General features: G+C 47.9%; 1 protein-coding gene across 2 annotated transcripts; it reads right to left on the bottom strand.

Annotated features, from left to right (window-relative positions):
• Positions 1–211: 211 nt before the first annotated feature.
• On the bottom strand, positions 212–26,120 carry FBXL18 (F-box and leucine rich repeat protein 18). Of its 2 annotated transcripts, XR_007890895.1 has the most exons (6): positions 25,929–26,120; positions 24,600–24,800; positions 22,203–23,743; positions 19,188–19,406; positions 6,499–6,913; positions 212–257 (listed from the first exon to the last, which is right to left on the bottom strand). XR_007890895.1 is itself a non-coding variant. In XM_051632406.1 (5 exons), exons 1-5 carry the CDS (start codon positions 26,058–26,060, stop codon positions 6,757–6,759), a joined length of 2,250 nt encoding a protein of 749 aa, XP_051488366.1. In that variant the 5' UTR covers positions 26,061–26,120; the 3' UTR covers positions 1,040–6,756. The 2 variants fall into 2 exon arrangements, 1 of the variants encoding a protein (XP_051488366.1); XM_051632406.1 differs by lacking the exon at positions 212–257 and having other exon boundaries at positions 1,040–6,913.
• Between the last annotated feature and the right edge of the window lie 289 nt (positions 26,121–26,409).

Here is a 26,409-nt window from a genome sequence, read left to right as displayed (position 1 = left end):
ACACGAGTGCTCTCTTGCACCACAAGTCCTGCACAGACTCATTCACCTTTTAAAAAACTGACCACACATCAATTTCAAGTGATCTCCTAGTGCTTCACTTACCTGGGATGAGTTGGTTTAAGTAGGTGGGTACAAGAGCTGCACCATATTCCACCAAACTGCTTCTCCTGCATGTTTGTTTTGTGGATTTTTTTAATCCAAAGTAAAGTGCCGAGTCCCTGAAGCCTGGTTTTCCCACGTTTTCACTATCCTGCAGCCTAGAAACAGCAACACAAGAGACAGCTCACTAAGATGTATTTTTTTTTTTTTTTAGCATTGATCAGCCCTTCCAGGCTGGCAAGCCCAGTGGCTAGAGCTGCCCCAGGGCTGCGGTTCAGCACACCCATCCCACTCCCCTCCATCTCTTCAATACTTGGTGACAACATGCTTTCTGTCCCCAGCACAGGTGATCCAGGGGTCTGTCGTGGCTGCAAAGGCAGAACTGCTGCTGCCAGGGCAGGTTCATGCCTGCAGAGTCTCCTTCATCATGAGCAGCCTGTGCTGCCTTTTCCCACCATCCATTTCCCCTTCCCACAGCCTCAGCCATCCCAGCTCAACTGCATCCACACAGTCATGGTGGCACTAGTGGGATTTTGGCTACCTCGGTTCACATGTAACCAGATTTACCCTTAACCCTTGAGCTCAGGTCTTGGCTTCATGCAAAGGAGCAGGTGCAGGTCCAGCCTGCTGCCTGAGTGTTGGGGCAAGGTGGAGGCTGCAGCCTGGGGTTTCTCAGAGTGATGAACCTTCTGCAAGTCGCTTTGATTCACTTACCCAGGGACACAGTTGTTCTGTCCCACAGCAACACGGCTCAGCAGTTGAGTGTTCAGAGATCCACAGAAGAAAAGCATTTCCTAAACACATCCCTGCCCACACACACCTCGCCAACTCACCTCCCTGGGCTTAAGCTTCAAATGTGACACCAGAGCACTCCTCCCAGAGGGGTAGCTCTGGGCTTGGGTTCTGAAGGGAAGCAAGAGGCAGGAGACAACGAGGGAGACCTGGTTCAAAATCAGTTTCACTCTTTATTTGAAGTTTTACATGCCACCAGCGTACAGGAAAGTTGCACATTCAGAACTCGACTCACTACTAGAACAAAGGGCCTGAGGCAAACACGAGTGTCAAACGAGTGCAGAGATGGAGGAGCCCGAACCGAGGAGCCTGTTGGTATTTGCAACCAGGCTGTGCCACATCCTGATGGCACTTGGGGCATCAGAGGTGAACCCACAGTTTTGAGGGCCACCTCCCTTTGCCATCTCCAGGGTGTTGGTTGTGACCTGGGTCTTCTCTCCCAAGGCAGCACCGTTCTCTTTCAACAAGCTGAACAAGCAGCTTTGGTAACATCTCTACCAGAACCGAGGGGGTTTGGAGACCAACTGCCCATCTCCTGCTTTTCTGAACTCCCCCTTCTATCAATGCCAGCAGTTTTTACAATGAGAAACAATTTCCACCCGCTGTTTATAGGGAGAGACAACAGAAATAGGGACTTTTACACTGACATTTTATTTTCAAAGAAAGTTTTGATAGAAAAACATTTTCCCCAGCAGCCTTGGGCAGGGAGTTGCAGCTTCCACTTCAAAGGACCAACTTCAAAAACAAATCCAGTGTCCTAATGGTTTTGTGCTACATTACTTAATTGTCATATAGCTAATTAGCAATGCCTGATTTCACAGTCTCTGTACATAGATGAAGTTCACAAAAGAAGGGGCTACTTAAAACAATAAATAAAACAAGGCACCAGGCAGCCAGACTCCAACAACATTAACATAAAACGTTACACTTTACCATTTAAAAATCTGAAATAAAATCCCCATCATGATTAAACCTACATTGATCTGTCTTCCTTCAGATCTCAGAGCTTTGAATCTCTGCAAGGAAGGGGGGAGAACGGGAGGCAGAAGCAGGGGCTTAGTGTGTGCTCCTGTGTACGTATTTTGCCAGCGTGCAGCAGAGATCTTTAAAATTCTAATTATTTCCCTATCACCAAGTAAGATCGGGATCAATAGATGGTACAAACTGACCCCTTTCCTCAAGTGTCAGGGGGAAATTAAAAAAAAAGAAAGGGGAGGGCAAAATGAGAGCGTCAGAGGTCAATGCCACAAAACAATAGATATTGATGTCTCCATTCATTTCGAACAGTGGAAAGGTCAATGCCTCCCCTGCTTCATGTTTTATGGCTGAAATCCTGCTGCTAACAGCAACAATGTTAGTAGTCAGACCTCATCCATCCTTTTTTATTATTATGATTATTTCTAACCAGGTTAGCCATTTTGAAAATTTGACGAAAGCTGGGAAGCAGCAGAGGGGGGCAGGGGAGGAGGAGAAGAGGGGAAACTGCCCTGGAAATTAATGGCAGGGATGGTTTCCATTAGTTTTCAAGCCTGCCTGTCCCCCCACCTGTGCTCCAGTTTGTCCCTCGCTGCCCCCTAAAAAATGAAAAGGGCCTGAGGCAACATCCCTTCACTATTAATCATTATTCCCTGTACAACATCCCAATTGGTTTCTATGGAAATGATTCTCTGGCTAGAGTACCCCGGCTGCCTGCGCATCTCATCAGAGGCAGGAGGGCTGCAGTGGAGGGAGCATTGCTGCCTCTCCAATGCCCAGCCTGGCTCCTGCACAGTCTTCTGCAGGACAGGGAGAGGAGCTTTGGCTGGACACTCTCCATTCAGACCAGCCAAGGGGGAGCTGCATGTCCCTCATGCAAAAGAAACAACCTTTCTGCACCATTAACTCTACAAACGGAAATGCCCCATGTTTCTGTGGCCGTGGAGAGCTACTCCATCCTGAAAACTGGGAGAAAGGACCCAGGATGAGGTACCATCCCACTCCTGTATGTCACCCTGGGACTTTAACTCCTCTGAAGATCAGCAAGGAGAAGGGACAGATCCTGCTCTGCTCCCCCAGGAGTTCCCCATGCTTTGGCAGAGGAGGCGGACATGGGAGTTAGAGTGAGCATCAGCAATCTCAGCCCTGCCCTCTCCTCCCAAGGGAGAACCTCCTTGCCTGGGCCAGGGGGAGGGGGTTTTGCACTCCCACAAACTCCCTTGCATGGGGCAGGTGAGCCCTGTTCCCTTCACAAGTGGGGAAACTGAGGCCCAGTCTCACAGCAAGTGTCTGACTTCCAGTCTGAGGTCTACCTCGCACTTTTGCCCTGCCTCCTTTCACTCCATCTCCTCTCCTCCTGCTGAACCACCTCCCGGAGGGACAAGCCACTGCAGTCCAAGCTGTCCTGAAGGGAGAGCCCCTTGCTGTCAGCCCCTCTCCAAATGGAGCAGTAGCAGCTATGCTGCCATTTTCTGAAGTGACCATGAAAGCAGCTTTGCAGAACAGCTGAGGAAGCAACCCTTTGCACACAGTCCTTCTAAGAAACCAACCGAAACACTGACCACTTAACTCCACTAGATTCCCCACACCAAAACCATTGTCACTCCTCCAGACCCTCCCAGTCTGCAGGAATCAAATGTCACATTCCTAAACAAGACCTGGGACACTGACAGAGCAGCAAACAACTTCTGATTTGACCCACTAACGGCACCTATCCCAGAATATCCTTTTCCCAAAGAAGCATGGACATCTTGCTGGCGGTCAAAGCAAAGATTTCTTCTGCAGTCTCCAAAGACTGGAGGCCTGATTTGGAGCACAGCAAGAAATGTGCCAGCAGGGACAGGGAATCCTGCAGAGGCAGCCCCAGAGAGAAGGGCACCTTCTGTAATTAAATTCATTTATTTTACACTACGGACAGTGGCATCAGCAGGCTCAGAGATCACCTCATTAGATGCTCACAGACAGCAGGAGGGAGATTTTGGGAGAGACGGGGACAGAGATCAGGGAAAAGGAGGGGGAATTTCATATTAAATAAAAGGTAGGAACAAAACACCCATCTCTCCATTCTCCTCTCCTCCTCTAGCACTGCAAGCCAGAGTCTCAGCACTGAGCGGGCTCCGAGTCCCATACATTGCTCTGCTCAGAACATATGGTGCTATGTTTAATAGCCCAGCTCTGCCAATTGGGGACTATTAGGGTGGGTTCTTTTCCCAGTGTAAATGTTGCAGAATATAAATTGTAATTAACACCGATGCCAAAATAGCACTTAGAGAAAATAAGCACATTATTAACATCTGGTGAATCCTGCCTGGAGTGCAGAAGCAGCGGAAATTCTCACTCACCATAAGAGGATTTGTAGTGAAGATACTGAGAACTGGCCTGGAGTTGGGGAGTCGAGGGTAGAAGGAGTTTTTAGCTCTTTATCACTATTTGTAGTGCTATCTTTATTACCTGTGGGTGACCTTTCCTACCCCAGATTAAAACTGGCAGTGTTCACCTCAGGACTAGTGTGAATACAGATGTCTAAACATCATACTCCAGGCAACAGAATAATGGCGTTATAAAACATGCCTGATTGCCCGCCCCCAGCGAGCAAGACACCAGGCAGATGGGTACTGCTTTGCCAAGCAAAAGGTACAGCATGTTTCATCACGTTACTCTAACCCCAAGACTAAGGGGTAACACCACCATTAAGCAACAGGTGATTCCTGTGTATCACTGCCCCCCCAGCCAGGTTTTCCAGCGGGACAGGAACAGGCGAGCTGGCAGTTCTGCCAGACTCTCGCTGGTGCCACAGTGTGTGTATGGAGAGGAAATCCCTGCTGAGAGTAGGAATGGCCTCTCTCCTGTAGCACCTACCTCCTCCACAAGACAAAACAGGTCCCCTAAAGCATGGGAGAGCTGGTTCCATACCCTCAGCCTTCCCTCTGCCCTGCCCTGGGGCCAGAGGCAGGAGGAGGAGGAAGCAGCTTTGCAAACACTCCCTGCCTAAGCCTTGCTATTTATTCCAGGAAAGAAACCCAGACAAAAACTAGGCAGAGCTGAAATGGCCTGAACTGACAGAGCAGCGGCTCGTGTTCCTGCCAGAAAGTACATCTGACTTGCTGAAGGGAGGGAGAGGGAGAGAAGAAAGCTGATGGAGAGGGAGAGAGGGATTCAAACAGGCAAGCAAGATGACAAGAGGTAGAATGAACGACCTCACTGGGAGAGTGGGAGAGAAAACAGTGGCAGGGTGCCAAGAGCAGGGCACGGGCTCCTCGCTCCCACCCACACGGTGTCTGACCTGAGGTAGAGTCTCCGAGGCTTCAGGAGCAATCTCAGCTCAGAGGAGCACGGGCTGGCCTTGCCACCTCGTTACCAGCCACAAAGCAGGGCCTGCTGCTGGCACCCTGTCCTGAGTGAAGAAGGGAGAGAACTCCAGGCAGGCAGCAGAAGCCTGCAGGGGTTGGTTTGGGCAATGCACAGACTTGTGCTGGAAGAAGGCTAACTAACATTAACCTGCTCGTTAACACACCCCAGCACCACAGTTACTGCAGCGTGGCTCAAGAGTTACACCAAGACAGATTTCCAGGCAGGTTCACACCTGACTGTTGGGAAAGCAAAGGTGGGTAAGTCCTCCAAAGCTATGAGGTGCATTTTGCTCTCAATCATATCCTATCCCATCCCACCAGGCTTCCTATGAACCACTGGTGGCAGAGCACTCCCTTGGGAGATGGCACCTTGTGTAGAAAATGCTGATAGGAGATGGGGACATGGCCCCTGGATGACACTGGGCCTCTCCAGAAAAGCACTGCTCAACACTTCAGAGCGTGTTTAGGTGGAGAAGAGGCTCCTGTTGATAGCTGCTCTGCAGAAGACAGACCCAGTGTGCTACCACCAAAACACTCCAGCAGAAGGGAAATCTGTCTGCCTCCCGGAAGCACAGCTCCAGGAATTCTTAACTCAGCTTTTGGTACAGCTGTCTGATGCTTTCAAAAGTGCTCAGTAAATAAGGCAATATGAAAGTGATCCAGACCACTACTGATGCCTGAGGAAGTTCTGTGGAGCAGAGAAGCTGACTGAAATCACACTGTGGAAATACATCATAACATCTCTAAAATTAGTATGAGCTCAAGGCATGGGATCTAAGGACAGAACTGGAACACTACATTTCCATCTACACTGCAAGACAGACTGCATTTAAATCAGATTTGAGCCTTAATTTTTTCACTGTAGGCACCATCTACCCTAGGACAAGGATTTCCAAAAGAGCCAAGAACTTCTTCCACCAGATCAATCAATGGGAACAGCATCAGCAAGAACATACCATGGTCAAGGTGCTAATGACCTTAATTTGTTAATAAAAATTTTTTTAAAAGAGTCCTTGTGGTACTTCTCAACCAAAAAACCTTTTAAATACCTGTGACTGCACGTGTGTGACTACAAATGCATATTTGTAACATGGAAAAGATGTGATGCACTTCAATGGAGCCTCTCAGATGGCTTAGGCTTTCTACTTTGCCAAAAAAGAGACCAAAGCAAAGAATGATTTCCACCAATATCACAAAGCACACTGCCAAAGTACACAGGGGCCCTTAGGAGATACATCAGGTGACACAGGGGAAAGAGCATCATTAAGTCAGTTTCTCTTACCTTTAACTTCGGTAAAATAACAGAACTACTCATCAGATTCCAGAAGCCTCCGAGACAGGATTTTCAGATGCAAGCAATATTCAACACGTTTCCCCACTGCAAAGGACCAGCTTTTTTTATTATTATTATTTTGCAATTGCACCTATTTAAATGATTGTACAGCATCCAGTGAGGTGGCCAGGAGCTGAAGATGGGGAGTCCAGGCCAACAAGAAGCCATTTCATGTGTTCACGCTGACTGTCCTTCCCATGCTTTAAGTCACCACCACAAGTTGGGAGGTTCCTCGGCCACTCTGCTTTTAAACAAGGTAATTTCATCCAAGTGTCGCATGGGGACATCTCTGATGACCTCTGTCAAGTCCTCATGAAGCAGAGGGAAAATGACGACGTTTAACGCAGGGCGCTCCGCCTGGAAACTAAATCAGACACAGGTTATTAGGAGGGGAGAAACGGGTATTCTCCAGTGCAAGAGAAGGGGATTGCATGGATACGGATCATGCAGAGGTGGGGGGCAAGGAAGGGCTGTTCCGAGGAGGCACGAGGGGCAGCTGGAAGGCAAAGTCTTCCATTCCCACCTCTACGTGTCAGCAGGCCCTTTTCAGTGAGTGCATTGAGCTGACACAAGCCCAAACTGGGCCTAACAGGGGGAAGGAGGAAGAAGTTTTAAGTAAATTAAAAAAATAAATATATTGCAACACACGGGTATTCTTAGAGAAACAGAGATCCTAAGAGCTTTGCCCAAGCTGAGAAAAGTGCTCAGAGACACCAATTAAAACCAACTACAAACCAGCAGCAAGTTGCAGAGCCATTAAGAGAATCAGGCCAGAGCAGTGCCAGGCATTCCCTGGGGGCTGAGCCTGGGATTATCACTTCAGGCTGGGTTGTTCTGCATGCAGAGTCTACACTCTGCAATTAGAGCACAAGCAAGTTTAGAAAGCTCAGATCTGCAGATAAGCATTTAAGTGTGCTCGTGCATACACACACACACACACTCTGCAGCCTCCTTTTTCATCCCAGTTGCAGAAAACCTGTCTTAGTACCACAGGAATTTACCCTAACGGAAACACACGCAAGTATCTCTGTTCACCACTTGAATTTTTCATTCCAATTTCAGAATTTACAGCCTCAGTCTTTTGGTCCCCTCTCAGAGAAATCTGCATTCTCCTCTTGCCCTGCCAGCTCTTCTTGCCAACATCACACCACTGGGTCTGCCTTCCAGCAGAAGACCTTGCAAGTGAGAGGCCTGATGGGACAACAAGAGAGAGGAGCAGCAAGGTTATAACTACAGAGCAGAGGAAGAGAAGAGCAAAAATTAAAACCCCTTATACAGTGTAAAAAGAGCCATAACAAAAAAATCCAAGTCCCCATCAGAAAGTGCTCTCTATGACAGCAACCTGGTGAGTAAGAGAACATGGGGGAAGAGAAATGGTGTTACTCAGTGTAGCATAACAAGAGTTCAGTCTTTTACAGCTGGGAGGAAAAGGGAAGTTATGCTATAGCTTTAGAGTTACACCCTGAAGATTAAAAGACTTGTGACTATTAGCCCCATGCCACCAAGATGCTTCCTCCAAACTGAGTGACAAGAGTGATAATTCACTCTAAAAGAGGCAGAGTCAAACTGGCAGCACCAGTCCCTTAAGGCTGAACCAAGTTGTGTGGGGTCAAAAGAAGAGTTCACTGCTCAACAAAGTTCCCTAAGACAGATGTGTGTCTGGAAAATTCCCAGCTCATCTCTAGCTCTGAAATGGCCAGATTTCCAAAAAGCAGAGAGGGAAAGGCTGGAGATTGGGCTGCTGGAAACACATAAGCACATGCCAGGTAGCAACACAGCCAGCTGAAGAAAAGGCCAGGAGAGACTGACACTTCCTGGGAGACAGAAAGGATATTCCCATCCACAAATAATTCAGAGCAGAGGAGCCAAAAATGTGGCAGAGAAACTCCCAGTCCAAGGCTAGTTGCTCAATCCTGGTGGGGGTTAAATTAATTTCCTGAACTTAAGTAGCTGCAGGGGTAAAGATTTCCAGCAACTGAACTACCCAGGGCAATTTTCTATCTTTCTGCATCACAGACCTGCCCTTCATGCCTCATGCCTAAGGGCTGGCAGAAAAGGACACTGCTCTTTGAGAGGATCTGGAACGCAGGAGCTGAGCAGCTTCTTACTTCCACAGCACTGCCTACAAGAAATCAACCAGCAAATACCCACTGATCTGGGAGGCAGCTGGTTAAGTCTGCACTGAAATTACATCAAATACAGCAAATGTCTCTTTGATAGTCCCTCCTCTGCCTCAGCTCTTCATGTTTCTTATCCAACACCACAGTCCTGCAGAGAAAAATCACGTTAATAGACCAAGTTTACTGGAGTTCAGCTAGGAAGAAACAGCCATATCCCCCAAGGCAGAGAAGCCCCTGCTTCTTTCTTTGTATATAGACTCTCCCAAATTAGATCTGCATGCTGCCTTCTCACCATATACAAAATTGTAGTTTATAAGCAGCCTTTACATGTAGCTATAAAAAAACGAGAGCCTAGACAAGTTTACATGATGATCTGTCACCAAGACAACTGAAAAACCCCAACACAGTAAGTATACCTTCCAGAGAGGCTGGATTGATGAGAGGTTTGAACTTGATCTTTAAAAAAAGGAAAAAGAAAAATGAAAGCTTTGTAATTTTCTCCCCCCTCCAACAGGAAACTGTATGTTACTGCAAACCTTGTAAATTCCATAGCCCAGCAAGTTGACGCCGGAGAATTCTTTCCATGTACAATTTGCTCGATTTAAGGCAAAAAAATAAAAATCAAATGCACATGGTTCACTATTATTCTCAGCTAAATGTGCGTGCAAAGCCTCTCCTTTAACTGCCTGTTAAAAAACACCCTGATTTTAACGAGCAGCTGTCATAATGTTAAACTGGGATTAGCAGTTCCCAAAAGCAGACTCCCTCTGCAATCTCTGCTCCTTTAGTCCTTCCCCGGAAGGCAATTCCTTTCTTCATACACCTGTCCAGGTGGGCTAGATTAAGTGAGAATCACTTAGAGCACTAGTTCGAAAGGCCCCAGGCACGGGGAGGAGATAACAAGAAGGGGAAGAGATAGTTAATGAGTTGCAGAATAGCTCCTGTAATCTTCTTGACGGTTCTTTCCTCATTCCACACCTGGATGGACTTCAAACTGGATCTACCTCCGCAAGCGCATGGCTTGTAAAATTAAAACCCGAAGGACAGAGAAGGATGTTGACCTGGGGAGACAAAGAAGCTGCAGTTTCAGACATGAAACCCTACTTTTTTTCCAAGGGAAAGAAGCCAAGGTTATGCTTGCTTGCTCTCTCCTACAAAACCTCCAGACTAAACTCATCATGATTAATTAAATGAAAGCAAGTTTTCTAGGCAACTGACTAGCAGCCCCTTCAAAACAGATCCTTTAATCAGAAACAACCACTGGGATAACAAAGAAAATACCCTCCTGCACACATATTTTCCAGTATAGCCTCTAGTCCAGCAGACTCAACACCAAACCAACAACCAACCAGCAGGAACTTTTACAAGGAGGTCTCTGAAGTGTCCTCATTTGGATGTGGACTGGATGTGGATGACTCCAGCTGGCTGGAGTCATCCATGGAGCTGGGAAATGAACAGCAAAGTGCACCCTGTGTCACAAGTTCCTCCTGGCATCAGCAGGGATATAACCTCACTCTACAGTTAGATCTTCAATGGTTGCATGGGGCTGAAAGGCTTAATGGCACTTTATTATTAAGTCCAAAATTATCCCAGAACAGGTGTAGACTGGACACAGTAAGGTTATTTTCAAGTGAACAGCTTGGTAAATAGCCTAACACTACAGTCTCAATTACTTCCAACCAGCCTGGCAGAATCCAATATGTAGGTCAGGGACAAAGTCAAAAAGAAAAAGAAAAAGTCTAAAGCAAGGCTGCACTTTGATCAGATTTCCTCGATTTTAGCAAGACAAAAGAGTCACTCCCTGGAATGCAGTTATCTCCTGGCAAACACTCTCAGTGTATGTTTTCAGACATACCTCTCTAGGGAGGCCAGTGAGTCCCCAGGACTCCACCTGCTGATAGAGCTGAAGGGCAGCCCGAAGCCATTGGAGGATCTCACCAGCCTGTCTGTAAGGATGGATCATGCCGCTCTGCAACCTTCAGCACCACAGAGCCCTGGAGAAGACAGCTCTGCTGTGTCAGGTGCTGCTCAAACTTACCCTCTTACTTGTCAGGAAACAATAAGAAAGTATTTCCCCTTGAGATTTCCAGAGAAACCTAAGAAAAGCCCTACACTGAATTCAGGCGTTTCAGCACATCCCACTTGACAAAAGCTGGCAAGCAGGAATAAGGTGGTCTAATTAAGCACTGGCAACAAAAGCAGCACACACCAGATAAAATGAGGGACTACAGTGCATCAGGAGTGGATCAAAGCCAGGTTTCTGAGCTCCACAAACTGAGACAAGCTTAAGGGAGAAGAGGCTGTAGAAGGAAAATTAAGAAGGAGACCAGGTGAAGCCTGATGTGGGGGAACCAAGAACAGAGGGAACAGAGCAGATGTGGACTCTAGTTTGCATGACTCTCCCTCGTGCAAACCAACTTCTGCTGCAATCACACACTTTCTCCCCCCTCCATTTAGACTTCCCCTCCAGGCTGGTGAGCTGCTTCTGGAGGTACAAGTTTCCTAAGAAAAGAGAATTCAGAACAACTCACTTTTTGCCCTGTACACAGCCCTTTCACCTACATGCTCACAAACCCTGTTAATCCTCTGCCAGGCACAGCCTAAGTCTGTTTTCACTGGAAGACTTGCTCACATCTCAAAGCTCAAATGTGGCATTTGTCTTGAAAGCTTCAGCCAGCATACCTGGGCCAGGCTGGAAACTCCCATCCCTGAAGCATGGCACGGTGGAACAGAGGAAATGCCAGGACAAGCTGGAGCAGCAGACAAGTGGCATGATCCAACATAAAACATACTCATTTTTCTCATCTTCTCAGGGAAGGCCAGACATCCACTTAAAATTTGTTCCATTGGCCGTGCCCTGAACTCAGTACCAGGGAAATGCAAAGGCTCTCCTTGCTCACAGTGCCTGCCAGTAGTGCAAAATGAAGCTCCTGAGCATCTTCCAGCCACAAGAAAGAAATTGCAGGGTGGGATTCCCCCAGGCTCCTTCCTCTGCGAGTAGTGAGGACCTCACCTAGAATACTGCGTCCAGCTCTGGTGCCCCCAGCACAAGAAAGGTGTTGGACCTGTCAGAACATGTCCAGAGAAGGGCCACGAAAATGATTCAAGGGCTGGAGCAGCTCTCTGATGAGGACAGGCTGAGGGAGTTGGGGTTGTTCAGTCTGAAAAAGAGAAGGCTCCAAGGGGACCTCACAGTGGCCTTCCAGTACCTGAACAGGGCCTACAGGAAAGCTGGGGAGGGGCTTTTTACAGGGGTTTGCAGTGAGAGGACAAGGGGTAATGGTTTTAAACTGGAGATTTAGGATAGAGATCAGATGTAAATCCTTCAGTGTAAGGGTGCCGAGACACTGGAACAGGCTGCCCAGAGATGTTGTGGGGGCTCCATCCCTGGAGGTGTTCAAGGGCAGGTTGGATGGGGCTCTGAACAGTCTGTTCTAGTGGAAGGTGTCCCTGCCCATGCAGGGGAGTTGGAACTCAATGATTTTTAAGGTCCCTTCCAACTCAAAAAGTTCTGTGATTCTGTGACCCTTGCCCCCCACTCAACCCCCAGATGCCTCTTCAGAGGGGTCCAAAGCCTCCACACACTGACTCTAAAGCAGGCCTCTTCCTTAGTGGCATTCTCACTTCCAACCCTGCCAGAGTACCAACACTGAGCAGACTTCATTTTCTAACCTCAGAACGGGGCTGTAAAAGATCCCAAGGAAAGCTGTTGTGACTCCTCGTGTTGCTTTGAACTCCACACAAAGAGATATTTCCTCCATGAAGTGCTTTTCTTTAAGGGTGTTTTCCATTTTCTCATGTCTACATGGACAAACTGCCATTCTCCCAAGGCCTGTGATTTCCCCTCACCCTAAGTCCCACCACCACAGCCTCCAACCTGAGATGAAGAGGTGCAGAGGGGACTCTGGAAGTCATTCACACACAACGTTGCCAACTCTGCCATGATCTTCACTGCAGCATCCTCTGCCACTGCACCGTGTCACGGGGAAGGAGCAATACACCTCAGACTCATCCCGAGGAGAGGCAAATTACATCTCTCTGCTGTGGTTTCTCTCTGTAAGGCATGAATGGCACACTCCTCTACTTCTCCTGTGAGCTGAGGTTCATATCAAACCTAGTTACAGGCTGAGGTTCTTACATTATTTTGCCAGCTGAACTCTGCATCAGTCAAATGTGACTGGACAATTAGAGGGGGAGGGAATAAGAACCCAAAGAGCGATGCCAGAGCGCCCAGGACACGTCCTAGGGGAGTGCTCTGCCAGAGCAAGCTGAAAGTTATTTCCTAATCTCTTCCACAAATTAAAAAGCTACTGCAATAACTGCTCAATTAGATTTATTTTACTATGGAAATGCTTTAAAGCTGCAGTTAATGCTTCCGTTCAGCCTTTTACACCCTCATGAAGAAAAAGCACGACACTACTATTCCAATACTATTTCTCAGCCAAGAGAGAGAGGACACTCCTTGAAATCTATTTCATGCACAAAAAAAAAAAAATCTACTCACCAAGGAAGGAATCTATTTCATGCACGAAAAAAACCTACTCACTAAGGAAGGCTTCAGGACTGAGTTCCCTTCAAAACCCATGAGCTAGCAGTTAGAACAAACCATTTGGGTCAACCCCTGGAGTGCATTTAAGAAGGGGAGAGGTGAGTACCCCCAAAAGAAGATGTATATTAATATACATCAAATTTGGGATGGCCCCACAAGCCATGTTGCCTTGTAAACTATTTGTGCCCACCCATAAACAACACCCCTGGTAGAAGCAAAGGTGTCCAGGCCACACCTCAAGCAAAGTCAGCCTCTGCCAAGCCAGCCAAGGAATTCTTGGGTAACACAAGCTGACAAGGATGCAGTTTGTTATTCAGTCTGTGACAGAATGATTCTGGGGTTTCTAAGAGCAGGAAATGAAAGAGACAATGAAGGCTGGAACAGGATGCTAATGATTCACTACACCAGCCTAGCAATACATTAAGTCTTCTGCAATCAGATGCAGGGCCTGAGCCCACAACATGCTTAGGCTAGCGGAGTGGAATTGGCAGCTCCCGTGCTGGCTCTGGGAGCCAGGAAAGCCAGCAGTGTACTGAGAGGGACTTTTTCAAGGTCAGGAGGAAGAGAAAGTGGTGAAGGGATGCACAAACAGCTTGAAAATCTCAAACAAGCCCTAGGTGGTAACACCAGCTTTTTGCAGCGTCAATACAATTGCAGCAGTCAGGTGGGCAGTGCAGCAGGGATGCTGGAGGACTCTGCTGAATGTAAAGATGATCTTGCACTCACTCACTGCCCTAGCAGCCCCCCACCCCACAGAACAGCAAAAAGGATTACCCAAAAGGGGCTTTTCTGAGGCTGAGCCCACAACAAGAACCCTGGCAAGAGGAATACTGCAGGGATATCCAGGGCAATAGCAACAAGGGAGGGGGGAATGCTTAGCTCTGAGGTGAGCAAAAATTGATTTGTGATAGTTCAGTTCTGTGCTAAATGCCAGGAAAGGGACTAGCTCACTCAGCACTTTCCAAACATTCAGTTTTCCCCCCATGCTCACACCTGTAAGCCCTATTTCTGTGACTGAATCCCAAGAGGGTGCTTCATCCCTTCAGTGTGCACCATGGCTCTCACAGCCACACAGGGCCACTGGAATCAGCAGTTTAAGAAAAGATCCAGCCAAGAGTTTCATGTTAAAAAATTACAGTAACTAGCAGAGGAAAATTTAGGTAATGCTGCAGAAGCTTGAATACTAAGACCTAATTCAGACCAAAATTGTTATTCCTGGAAAGTGGCAGGAATCCTATGGAGTGTGTCACTTCAAACTAAGCGGTGCTCAGGCCCGACACAGGCAGAAGAAGGAAAGTTAAGTTAGTGTTTCTCTTTCTCCGGGTCTCAGATCACCAGAATCTGATTGATAGATTGTCCTAAAACAGTAAAATTCTCTGCACTTCTCAATAGTGGCTAACTCTCATAGTCACCCGAGCCACACACCCACTTTGCAAAGCCATTTGCTAGAGACAGGTAGCCCCTTTGGCAGGGAGAACAGGGGCAGAAAGCTTGAGCTGGGACTGCCAACTCCCCACTCCAACCCCACAGCTCTTGGGAGATGCTGCACCAGGAGCCCAGCCAGCCCCAGCCCTCTGCACCTTCTCCCCACAGCTACCAGATCCGAGGAGAGGACAACAGCACTTTTGGGGGATGTGAGCAGCTGAGCCCAGCTACTCCCCACCTCCCCAAAACACTCTTCAGCTGCACCACCATCTTCTGCTTCCTGACCACGCTCTCTACCAGGGCTTAACTTGGGTGACTGCATTTCCATAAATCACAACTCACCTCCAGGCCTTGACACCTTCCCCTTATGTACAAAGAATCCCTAATGACACCACTCTCCCAGAGATGATTTGTTTTTATTTTTTTTTACTTTGTTGTTTGGTTGGGGTTTTTTAAAAATTGTTTTCTTGATCTTTTCCAAGGTGTTTTTTTTCAAGGACTTTTCACAGGCTTGTATTGTCTGGTGTTGTTGAGTCCTTGAAATCATAACAATGGTAGGAGCTACCTTAGCACTTCAGATAAACCCGACAAAATTCTAAAGGAACACACTGGAAATTAAATCTGTCCTTAAGGTCAAGGGGATATTTGCCAAAGCATTTCCCACCCCCTCTTCTAGCCTGTTTTCTCCTGTTAAGCTTCATAGGAAAGCAACTTCTCCTGCACATTTCGTGAAGTGTCCACTAACCACACCGTGTAGCTGCTCAACCCTGAAGTCATCCAGATTCCTTGGCCGCAAGATTTCTGGGGCAGAGAAATCCAGGCGTATAAATACGATTATTTGGCGTGCAGCAAGCACATCAGCAAGCAGTGGGACAACTTCCATAGGTCACAGCTCCATCTACTGACTATTTCACAAAATAACAGTGTGGAAACCCTCGGGGAAAGCTGTTCGAAACAAGCCCAGTCCCCTCGGACACGGTTCCTCGCAAGCATTTAGAAAGAATTCCAGCACAGCAACGCAGCCCCAGAGGGAGAAGCAAATCTCCCTTTCCTGCAAAGAAGCCTCTTTACACAGCAACAGGGCTGAGGTCACGCTTGAACCTACAACCGTGGGTCCAGGAATTGTGGTATTTCAGTGTTTCTGGAATGAAAGCTTCAGTGGTTCTAACAGATGAGTTATTGAAACAAAACCAACAGGCACTTGGAGCTCTTTGGGTGCAAATGTAAAAGGGAAAAACACTGTGTTTGTTCAATCTGCTACTATCTGAAGTGAGGCAGCAGCTGAGCACCATGTGATAGGAAAAAAAAATGCCATTTTACAGAGAAACTGAGACTAGACCACTGTGATACGTGAAATCTGAGGAAGATCAGGGAAGTGGATATGGATCACTCAAGCCACATCTCTCTCTTTAACCACCAGACACTTCTTTCGTGCACAGAGTATCTCCCTGAACCATAAAGGAGATCACCCCTCCCACTCACACAGAAGGAAAAAAGAATAAAGAAAAACACTGCAATGATTTATCTGCCCGGAGGGAAACAGTCTTCTCTCAAGCTCAGAGGAGACCTTGCCCTTGCAAGCCTCTTGTTTGCTGATGAGGGCTCCCAACCAGTGCTGCTCTGCTTACTTTGCTTCATTGCAAAAGATGCAGAACTGAATCAGAGGCTTTAATGACTTAAATACCTCAACTAATTTGGCCCAAATAGCAGCAAACTTCAACCAGAAAACTGCCCACAAGAAAGGTGGACGCCACAGAGCCTGGTTTGGAGCTGTCATGAGACTAACAGAGATGAGAATAAATCTCTTTTTGAGCCAGCAGAACAGAAATGTTTAATACTAATTTTACAAAGGGAAGAGTTTGAGAATCAGTTCAGGCTTTAAGATGTTGGTGTGATGCAGGGGATTGCACAACCAAGCTCCCATCACCACACCCTCTATATGCACCATCTTCCAGTACAACTCAGCAGTCAAAACCATTCTGTTCTCCCCAGATCAGACCCAGCCTCTTCTGTGATCCGACCCTCCTGCACATCCACATCTGAAAAAGGATTGCACTGCTCCAGGTTGCATTTTCAACCCCTCCAGCTCTATCATCTGCAGCTGGTGCATGCCCAGCCCTAGACCTTTACAGTTCCTACTCACATTTCTTCTCTTTTTAGAGGCGGAATGGGAGTCACTTCAGCCCTATCTCCCTGTTAAAAAACAGCAATCATTTGGCTGCTCTCAGCCTAAAAAAGACCATCACCACAGCCCTAAAACACGAATTCTAATCCTTAATGGGACCTCAGGACTATGGATCAATTCCCCCAGCTCAAGAAAGGGAGCAAACAAAGGCAGCCTTGCCTTCCCTGCTCTTGCCTCCTTCCCACCCACTTCCCACACACAACACCTGCACACATTCCAAACTGAAAAAAAACTCCAAAACAAAAAAAGAGAGTATAAATCACCTTCTCTTGTTCTGGCACAGGATATCTAACTTTAAACTTGCTGCCCAATGAGCTCTTATAATGTAAAGCTTGGATTAAAGAGACATACATTTTCAGAAGCCATGCTGTGTGTATTAGAGCCTTATCCACAGGTTTAAGCAATGAACCAGCTCCTACATGGATTTTACTGCATATCTCTTTGCCCTTGCAGTAGTAGACAAACTGCAGTCCAGAAAAAGTTAATTCCTGACCCCATCTGAAGGCACATTTGTGCAAGGATGAGAATGGGATCACTGGAAAAGTCACGTGGTTAAAGACTCACTGATGGCTCGTGGAAGACTCCAGGCTTTGCTTACACATCATTTTCTGTATTTTGTTCCTTCCATTTTATTACTAGAGACAGTTGCACGAGAACAGGATCTTTGTTGCTTAGGAGAGCATCTGCTCCCACTGCTTATCCTCCTCCTGAAGTCATAATCTTATGTGACATCAAAATAGTTTCCAGAGCCACCAATTACAATGTCATAGAGGATTATGACCTCAGGTGTAGAATTTGCAGTGGGAGCAGATGCTCTCTTCAGGGGGAAAAAAAAAAACAACAACCAACCCCAAACCCCAAAAACCCACACTTTAAAAATCCTGTTTTCATACAAACGTCTCTATTAATAAAATGCAAAAGAAGAAAAAAATAGTATGACAGCCAGAACTGTTGCCAAATATAAAAAATTTTAACATTTCCACAAGGCATCTGCTGCTCTTTGGAAAGTTCCCAGCATTCAAATTATTAAGAGGTACAGAATGTAGTGAGAATCTGTCCACGACAGAGAAAAAGAAGGAGAAAAAACTGCAGAACAGCATATTTCTGTTCAGTAAGTGGGCATTAAAATTTTGGCCAGTGCTGCAATGGCATCTCAGAGGGGAGGGTAAAATAAAAAACGGGAACTGTGGATTCTTCCTTCTTTCTAAGGATCCCCAAAGCACAACTGAAATCGACCAAGAAAGGTTTTTCACAGATAGGAAGCCCTGTGAAAAACTCAAGGAATCCTTGTCACATAACAAGGGATTTACTTGGATGTTTCCAACCATCCCTATCCCAGAAGGACACAGAGCCTTTTAGAGGCAGTAACAAACCATCTCGTGTGCAGTTTGGTAGGTAGCTAATATAGTCATAGGCTCTTCTGGATTTGATCCACAGAAACAAGCCAAGTGTAGTAAGTAATTTTGAAGCTGGAGAAAGGCTGGCAGGGAGGGGCACCCTTTAGGATGCAGTAATAATGATTTGAAATTTTTATTAGAGCTTAACAGGGCAAAGCAACAGTAGGTGACAAAGAGCACAGGCTGAAGGCAGAGGAAAAGCCTCATAGGAAAAAGAAAAAAGAAAAAAATAATGGAAAGGCTGTTGCATGGGAAATATTTTCTAAGATGACTGCCACTGTTAGAAGACTTCAAAATGCCAAGCGTAATTAAAAGCTCTCTTTTCAAATGCAGTTCACAGCTCACACACAAACGTTTCCCACCACGTGAGCCTCAGAACACTGCAAGGGGCCAAGCAAAATGCATTTAAGAACTGCCAAACGTGCAAAGGCAGTTTGTACCAACTCTTCCCCCCACACACACCGTCCCCCCCCCCTCCCCCAAGAAAAACGCTTCACAACAACCCTTTAAAGGCTTTGAATTGAGCTGGCAGGGGATTATCAGTAAGTGACATTTACAAGTGATTAGAGGACAGAGAATTATCTTAGTCACTTGTGGAAAAGGAGGAAAGCTTCAAGGTCAAATCTCTCAGTACTTAAAATGTCGGCAGATGTTTTGTTTACACGAAAAGTGTCGTTTGATTTATGATGGAGCTTTCCATCCAGAACTTTAACTCAGCCAACGGAACTGCAGAGAACATGGGTGGGAATGGAATAAAAAATTCATATAATACCTTCGAATATTTCACCGATTCACTCTTATTAAAATAAGAGGCTACTTGATGTGCCAAGCCGTTACACACTACCTATTAGCTTCTTGGAACAAATGCTCCAAGCCATATAAACCTTGGCAAGCCAGGAAACGGGAGATAAATCTTCCAACAGCTCCAGAAATCCCACATCAACCCTTTTTTCCGCACTCACCTCCGGACAATAGATTGCTGGAGGTTTTTGCAAACGGTGAGAGATTCTCCCATAAACATGTGGCACATGATGACCTCAAGGCAGTTGGCCATGAATGACATCACTGCGTCAGACTGCAGAGTCCCGCTCCGGGAGACGATGCAAAGGCGCTGGAGAGAGGAGCAGTGACTCAGTGCCTGGAAGAACTGGGTGCCCGCACAGAAGTAGGGCTGTTCCAGCCTGCAGGAATAAACAGAACCAAGTCAATGGGCAATTCATGCTTGGGCTGCTTTCAGGCAAAAGGGAGGGCAGCACATTCATGGGGGGCTGGCAGTGGAGGAACCAGCGTCTCCCACTGCTGGCTGAACAAGCCCCACGCTCAGTCCTCTTCCTTGCTCGTTACTCTCAAACGGGGTGTGCTAATGGACAAGGACACAAAGAGACAGAAAGGCCTTAAACTGCAGAATTCCAGCACCCACTGGGAGTAACCCTGGTTTTGCAAGTTTTCTACAAAGCACGTTGGGTAAGATGGGCCTTAGGTCTGACCGGCAGATCCATTCTGGTCTTAGGACAAGCACAGCCTGGCTTTTGGTACCTGACATCCACCCAGCAGCTGATGTGGATTTAGGGACTTGCTGCTCCAGTGCACCAAACACTGATCACACTGGTCATTTGCAGTTTACTGCCCAGAGAGAGATGCAGGCATGAAAAATTCACAATGTACACATGGTGATGGAGTACTTGGGCCTCTGAGCCAACTGAGTGACCACAAGCAGCACTCCCGAGTCAGGAGATGGCAAAGGATCAAAGCTACTGCTCTCCCATGGGAAGAAAAACCACCATCAATCCAACCTTGATCTTTAACACTTGGCCCAGAAAAGAGAGCATGGATTTCCCATCATGGCTATCAACAATCTTACATCACAGCCCAGAGAGGGACAATAAAATGATGTGGCGAAGCCACACCTGACCAACAAGGGGTCCATGTTTTAACTAGCAGGGTTACTGGATGACTGCCTCACAGAAACCAGTCTGCAGGAACCTGCTGGGGCCTGTGTCACCAGAAGAGCACGTCTGCTTAGTGCAGATTTACTACAGGGCCTCAGAGCACTTGGGAATCCCAGTCATTGGGTCAGCAAGGCCAAGAGCTCCAAGAAGGTTAATCCATTAGGTGATAACAAGCTGTTGGTCCCAACCTGATCTGGATAATCTCTGCATAGGCTTTTGTAGTATGCAGGGGGATCTCAGCAACTTAATCCTGTTAATTGATAAATTCTGGTTTAGTGTCTCAGCCTGTGACTGCTGGTCTGGTAGTGTTGCCTGAAGAGATCCTAACAGTGCTTCGGGTAACAGCTTGTAACTAAAATTAAGGGAATGGGAAGACACCCCAATTTTTCAACAGGGTTATTGGTTCATTATAAACTTAAGACAAAAAGCAGAGAAGCCCCTGAAACCTCACAGCAGGTTTCTAGGTTACTCTCTGGGACACTGACTTGCAATACTGCCTTTCACTCGCTAGATGACAATGTTGCTTCGGAATAGCCCCTTAAACGAGCTTGTCAGGCTGGAAACGGGGAGAAGGAAAAAAAAAAAGGGTAGAGCAGCAGAGAATTAGTCAAATTAAAACGAAACTCCAGTACAAGGAGGAAGTGCTAAAGAGTAAAATCCTCTTAAACCTATATAAAAGCTTAGACTTCACTCAAGAAAGAACAGTGACAGCTTACATCAAAACGCCTGGCTGCTAACAAGGAAACACCCTTGTTCATCCTTTATTCAAGGCCTCTGCCTCTCATCTTCATGGCTCTTGGCCTCCATTTCAAAGCCTCTGGAAGCTGCAGGGCCTAGACTGAATGAGGCATCACTGCACACACAAATCTCCTTCCCCAGACCTTAGTTTTTCCATAGCTATTTAGTCTTCTGAAGGTTAAGGATCTGTTCAGGTGACTGAAGCCATTAAGCAACTGAATTTCCAACAGCTGCCATCCCTTGGGTGAGAGACTAACACACTTCTTGCCTGTTATAAATGGGGAGTGGTGGAAAAAGAAAACCCTCCTGAGGTGTTCTAGCCACCCTGGCTGCCTTTACTGTTGCAATGGATAAAGAACATACACACAAACACCAGCCTCAGCTGATGAGCATTAATTTTAGTCACGCTGTCTCTGTGATGACAGGAGCGACCTTGATGCTACTACTCTTAAGGATTTCAGACCCATTTTGTGAACAGAGGATGACAACCAGACTAACAGGCCTAGCAGTTTCACCAACAGAAGCTGATTTGGGGAAAGAAATAATAATAAAAAAATCATATTTCTGGAGTAATAACCTTTGTGTTCATTTGGACTGATGCAAGGAAACCATCACAGTTCCTGCCCTTTGCTTTCATAAACACATTTTGGCTACTGTGAAGCTCCTTTGTGCACCCTTCAGGATCAGATCCTTGGTAGGATCCTTTTAAGTCCTACCAGGAGAGGAACACCAAAAGGACAAACTGTAAATTGGGCATGTTTTCAATATATTCTCAACAAAAGAATAAGAAATTAAAAAAAAAAAAAAAAGGCAAGATTTTAATACAAACCAAAGGCAGAAGAATATCTCATTGTGAAACCTAAGGAGAACTCCACATTACCTACACATTGTAGGAGTTTCTTCTTTCCAGGAAACTTCAGAGATGTATGTGTACAAAAAAGACAAAAAGCCAGCAAAGCTTTATAGTACTTAACCTAGCCCTGACAGGCTGCTAGCTCCCAAACATGCAGCATCCAATCTTCCTTATCTAAAAGGAAGGCAGTTGCAGCATAGACACTTTTTGCTCTCACAACACTGGTAAAAGGGCACATTTCTGAGCCCTCAGGACAGCACGCAACACCTTCCTGTTCTCCACAAGTCAGGAAGGAAAACAGCCAGTTTTCAAGCAATTGCAGCTATTTTTGATCAGAACAGGAACACTGGCAGCTTCCCCACTAGCCACAACAAACCAGGCACTACATTTCTGGAGATCCACAAACAAAATGGAGGTGTTCAATGGCAACCCCTCACCTGAGATCTCTCAGACACTTGCAGTGTTTCAGCATGTCCATGAGAGCAGACATATAGACCATTTTCCCCATCATGCCCAGGTTGGCCAAGGAAAGAGTCCGCAAGTGCTGGCACTGCAATCCAATGTGTACAAGCCCCGAGCCAGTAAGAATATTTGGCAGCTGTGCTAAGGTGAGGCTCTGCAAGTAAGTCAACTGGCTAATGGCAGCCACCTCTGAATCCCCCACACTCTGTGCCCGGACACAAGGAGGCAACGAGTTCCGAATTGCTGGCTCGTTGCGGGGCATGGCAGAGGAAAAACTGGACCCGATTATTTCCAAGGTTTCCAAAAACCGGAGGCTTCCCATCAGAGCCCAGAACACCGAAGACTCTATCTTCTGATTTGCCTGGTCTGCCAAGTTCCTGGGATATGTCTGTATCCCGATCCGAACTTTCCTTCCAAACGTTTGGGGCACCAAATTAGATGCCATGGGAGGCTTTTCCACACTTGTAGCAACATCTGTGATGGAGCAAACTGGTAGTGCTAAGGAGAGCAGGTGCTTTAACCTGGAGAGAAGCTGGCACAAGTGATTCCCTATGCTTTCTGAGCTGTGATGGTGAGCTGCAGAGAGGTTGAGGTGTCTCAGGTTGCAGCAAGACACCACCAGGCTTTCCAGAATGCTACTGTCAATGTCATCTTCTGCTTTTCGAAACAAGGACTCCGGAGCCAGACAGTGAACACAGCCACTGAGATTCAAACTGGTCAAGCTTTTAAGATCCTTCCCACCATTAATAACCCTCTGGATCAGGTGACCACCAGATAAGGTGCATCGGCTAAAGCTGAAGTAGAAAGGGTTGTTGAACTTCAAGTGTTGCAGGAGGCCAGAGCCATTAATCCAGGCCTTGGGCAACTGTAAAGCGTCTAGACGTACATTTCGAGCCATAGAGTCCAGGAGATTCTTAGTGGCTCCCGTCTCTGCAAAGCTACCAGGAGCAGAAATGAGGAAGGCGTGAAGGTTCTCAGGGGTCCGATCGCTCAGCACTGCCAAGTACAGCCTCACCACCTCCTGGTTCACATAGCCAGGGGCCAGCCTGGCATAGAAGATGCGGAGGTTCTGGTAATGGGGCACATTGCTCTCACCTACCATTAGCTGCCCAGAGAGCATAAAACCTTCTCGTGAGCGATCCAGGATCTCAAAATAAAGCAGCAGTTTCTCTAGGCTAGTGCAGCAGGGAACGACACCGTAGGACGGCGTGTAAAGGGTTTGCTTCAGTTCCGAGACACGGCTCAGAGTGGCCTTGCACTCACTGCTCAGCTGGCTGGCATCAAAACCCGGGTTGACATCTATGGCCAGGGAGCGCAGGTGCTGGAGAGTGGAGAGCATCTTGGAGAGACGGAGGGAGGTGACGTGGCACCCAGACAAGTTGAGCTTTACCAGGTTCTTGCACCGTGTTACGTGATCGATAGTGGAGCTGGGCAGCCAATAGCACCCAGCCATGTTCAGCTGGTAAATCTCTTTTCCAATATCCCTCATCAGTTGCTTCACTTTGTCTTTGTTTACCTGTACTCAAACAAAACCACATTCAATGAGATTTAGGGCAATGGTGTGTACTGATTCAGTTTCCCATCTGATGATGGGGACAACACTGGTTAGCACTTAGATTACGTGGCTGATCCAAAGGTCTCAGGATGCTAGCACAGTCTAAGAATTATTGTACTGCTGGTAGCTGGCTTAGTCTTCCATGCTTTGGACTCTAAAGACTACACTTCTTTACCTTCTCAGTCTGTGCAGTTCTGCATTACCGACTGTGGGGCCAAACCTGTTCAGCAACTGATAGTGGAATGGAGGACCACTTCCATTTCCTAACAGCAAAGCTGTGTCAGCAAAACTAGCTATCTGTGGAAACACAAATCAAAAGAAGAATGTTTCCACTTTCCTTCATCCAGGTTCCTCTTCTGGAAATGAGGAAGAGAGCCTTCCCCTTGCCTGCACTTGGTGATACAGTCCTCATAAAATGTATCACCCTTCATTCCCAAGCTTCATTTTTGGTTTAACACACTATTTCTGGCTTAGCTAGCTGCATGCCTGACAACAACATGCACAAGATTTTTCTGCACAACAACACAGAAAATGTATTTTGTGAAAATGGTAATTTTACACAACCACAGCTACAAATGGAAAGTCAGAAGACAGTTTTCACTGGCAGTATTTTATATGACTAAGGGAGCACAGAGCTGTTCTAACAAAGCATTCTGGAAAACAAATGCTTTTATAAAACAGTTTATTGTTTATTTCATTTCAGAGTTGAAGACCAGTTCATTTCTGCAGACACACTGGAAAGCTCTACTTCTTGGCATTTTTTCAGAAGCCAGATTTGTCTTCATAGCTAACAGAAGAAGCAAGCCACTCTCCCCACCTTATAGTCCTTCTGAAGTAAAACTGTATGGGTTAGACTCTTGTCAAGGCAAAGTGTTGCAAGTTTCCTGCAGGTCCTCCTGACGTTCAGGACTAGGTCTGTGCAAGGGACGTAGCTGAGGATGTGCAAAAGGATCTCATCTGAGAACTCCATCAGGTTGACGCCGTTACTTTCCTCCTCACTCTCCCTACTTACAATCTCCTGGAGGGGGAAAGACAGACAGACAAACAAACAAAAAACAGAAAAACAAAAAAAGAAAAGCTACTATGTCAGACACATCAGCAAAACTTGTGAGAGAAGATATCCTGAGCCTCATAAGGCCCTATAAAGTGAGACAAAACACAAACGCTTTCAGCACTTCCATCTGCATGAAGAAAGCAAAAGCTTTCCCACAGAAGGCGCAATGGACGCAGTGCAAAACATCACACAAAGCCACAGCACCTTCACTCGCTCCTTCGCTGTTGGCTGCTTTGGAACGAGGGAAAAAAAACCACCATAAAACCACTTCCATGGATCATTGCCACTTACTTTGCAATTGGAAAGTGACTGCCCCTGATTCTTTCTAAATATAACACAGAAGGCTCTTCCTACGTGTTAAGAGCCATCCACTTCAATAACTTAAAGAATTATGTAATCATATATACGTATATATATCCACACACACACAAAGCCGCAGTCCACCTTAGCTCTTCTGCAACATACTTAGACCTCGACCGCAGGAGACCACGCCGCGGACCCCGGGGCTCCAAAGGGGGCACGGGAGCCCTTTGTTCTCCGCCCCACGCTCCCTTCCAGCGCCGCTGGGGCGACACGAGGCAGCCCCGCACCCGCACCCCGCGGGGGGCCGGGCAGCGCCGCAGGGACCTGGCCCGGCCCCAGCCCGCCCCGACCGCAACGGCGGCGATTTCAAGGGGCGGCCGGGACTTCAGCACCGCATTGCACGAAGCTCTCACCGGCATTAACGCCACGGCAACCCCTGCAGGAAGGGAGGGGGCTGGTCGCACCTCACAGACCCCTGACAAACCCCCCGGAGAGGGGCCCCAGAGGAGAGTGATTTCGCGCCCAGCCCCGTGAGATGGTTCCCGCAGGAACCGGCTCCCCCGGGTCTCCGCACGCCTGGGCCGAGCCCCGCGGGAAGAGCCGGCCCCTCCCGGCCCCGCCGCTGCGGGAGCCCTCTCACCGCCCCCGGGGCCGCCTCCAGCCCCTCTCGCCTCTCCCCCATCCCCGAGAAGGGCCCGGCTCCCCCCAGCCTGGGGAGACGGAGGACGCGTCCCGTGACAGCCCCGGCTAACGGCCCTCGGCGGGGGGAGCCCACCCGCCCCGCCTCACCTCGCCACAGCGGAACATGGCAGCGGCCGCGCCGTCCCACCGCCGCCTTCCCCGCGCACCGCTCAAACCGGCCGCGTCCCAGCCCAGCTCCCCGCCGGCCCGGTCGCCGCGCGGCCCTTCCGGCGCGGCCATGACTCGGCTTCCGCGCCTCGCCCCTCCCCGCCGCCACCTGCAGCGCGGCCCGGCGGGGCGGGCGGCCCGGCCGCCATTCGGCGCCATCTTGAGCGCGGCGCCGCCATCGCGGGGAGCGGCGGGGCCATCTTGCGCCGTCGCCTCACGGTCCGGCGGCCTCTGAGGGCGCCCGCGCCTCGTGGGCAGCAGCTCCCTGCCCCGGGAGGCTGCGGGGGCGAAGTCTGGCTTGTTCAGAGAGCCTGGCTCCCCTGCCTCTGCCCCGAGGCCACGGGTGCTGAGGCGTCTGAGGCGGCAGCGTCCCGGCGAGCAGCCAGCTGGCCTCCCCCGCCCTCCACGGCTCCCCGCCACG

The sequence above is a fragment of the Apus apus genome, chromosome 14, assembly GCF_020740795.1.
Source record: "Apus apus isolate bApuApu2 chromosome 14, bApuApu2.pri.cur, whole genome shotgun sequence".
In the NCBI taxonomy this organism is placed as follows: Eukaryota; Metazoa; Chordata; class Aves; order Apodiformes; family Apodidae; genus Apus; species Apus apus.
The sequence above is the reverse complement of the archived record's forward strand: the minus strand, read 5'-3'. Positions and strand labels throughout refer to the sequence as shown.

Bases quoted from the DNA above. Each gene is read 5' to 3' on its own strand.
- FBXL18 (XM_051632406.1), bottom strand. From the start codon at position 26,060: ATGGCCGCGCCGGAAGGGCCGCGCGGCGACCGGGCCGGCGGGGAGCTG. The intron at 19,407-22,202 runs GTGAGGGGTTGC...TTATTCCTGCAG, and splicing joins AAGTGTCTGAGAGATCTCAG to GCTGGAACAGCCCTACTTCT. The intron at 6,914-19,187 runs GTGAGTGCGGAA...TGTCTGATTTAG, and splicing joins CAGCAATCTATTGTCCGGAG to TTTCCAGGCGGAGCGCCCTG.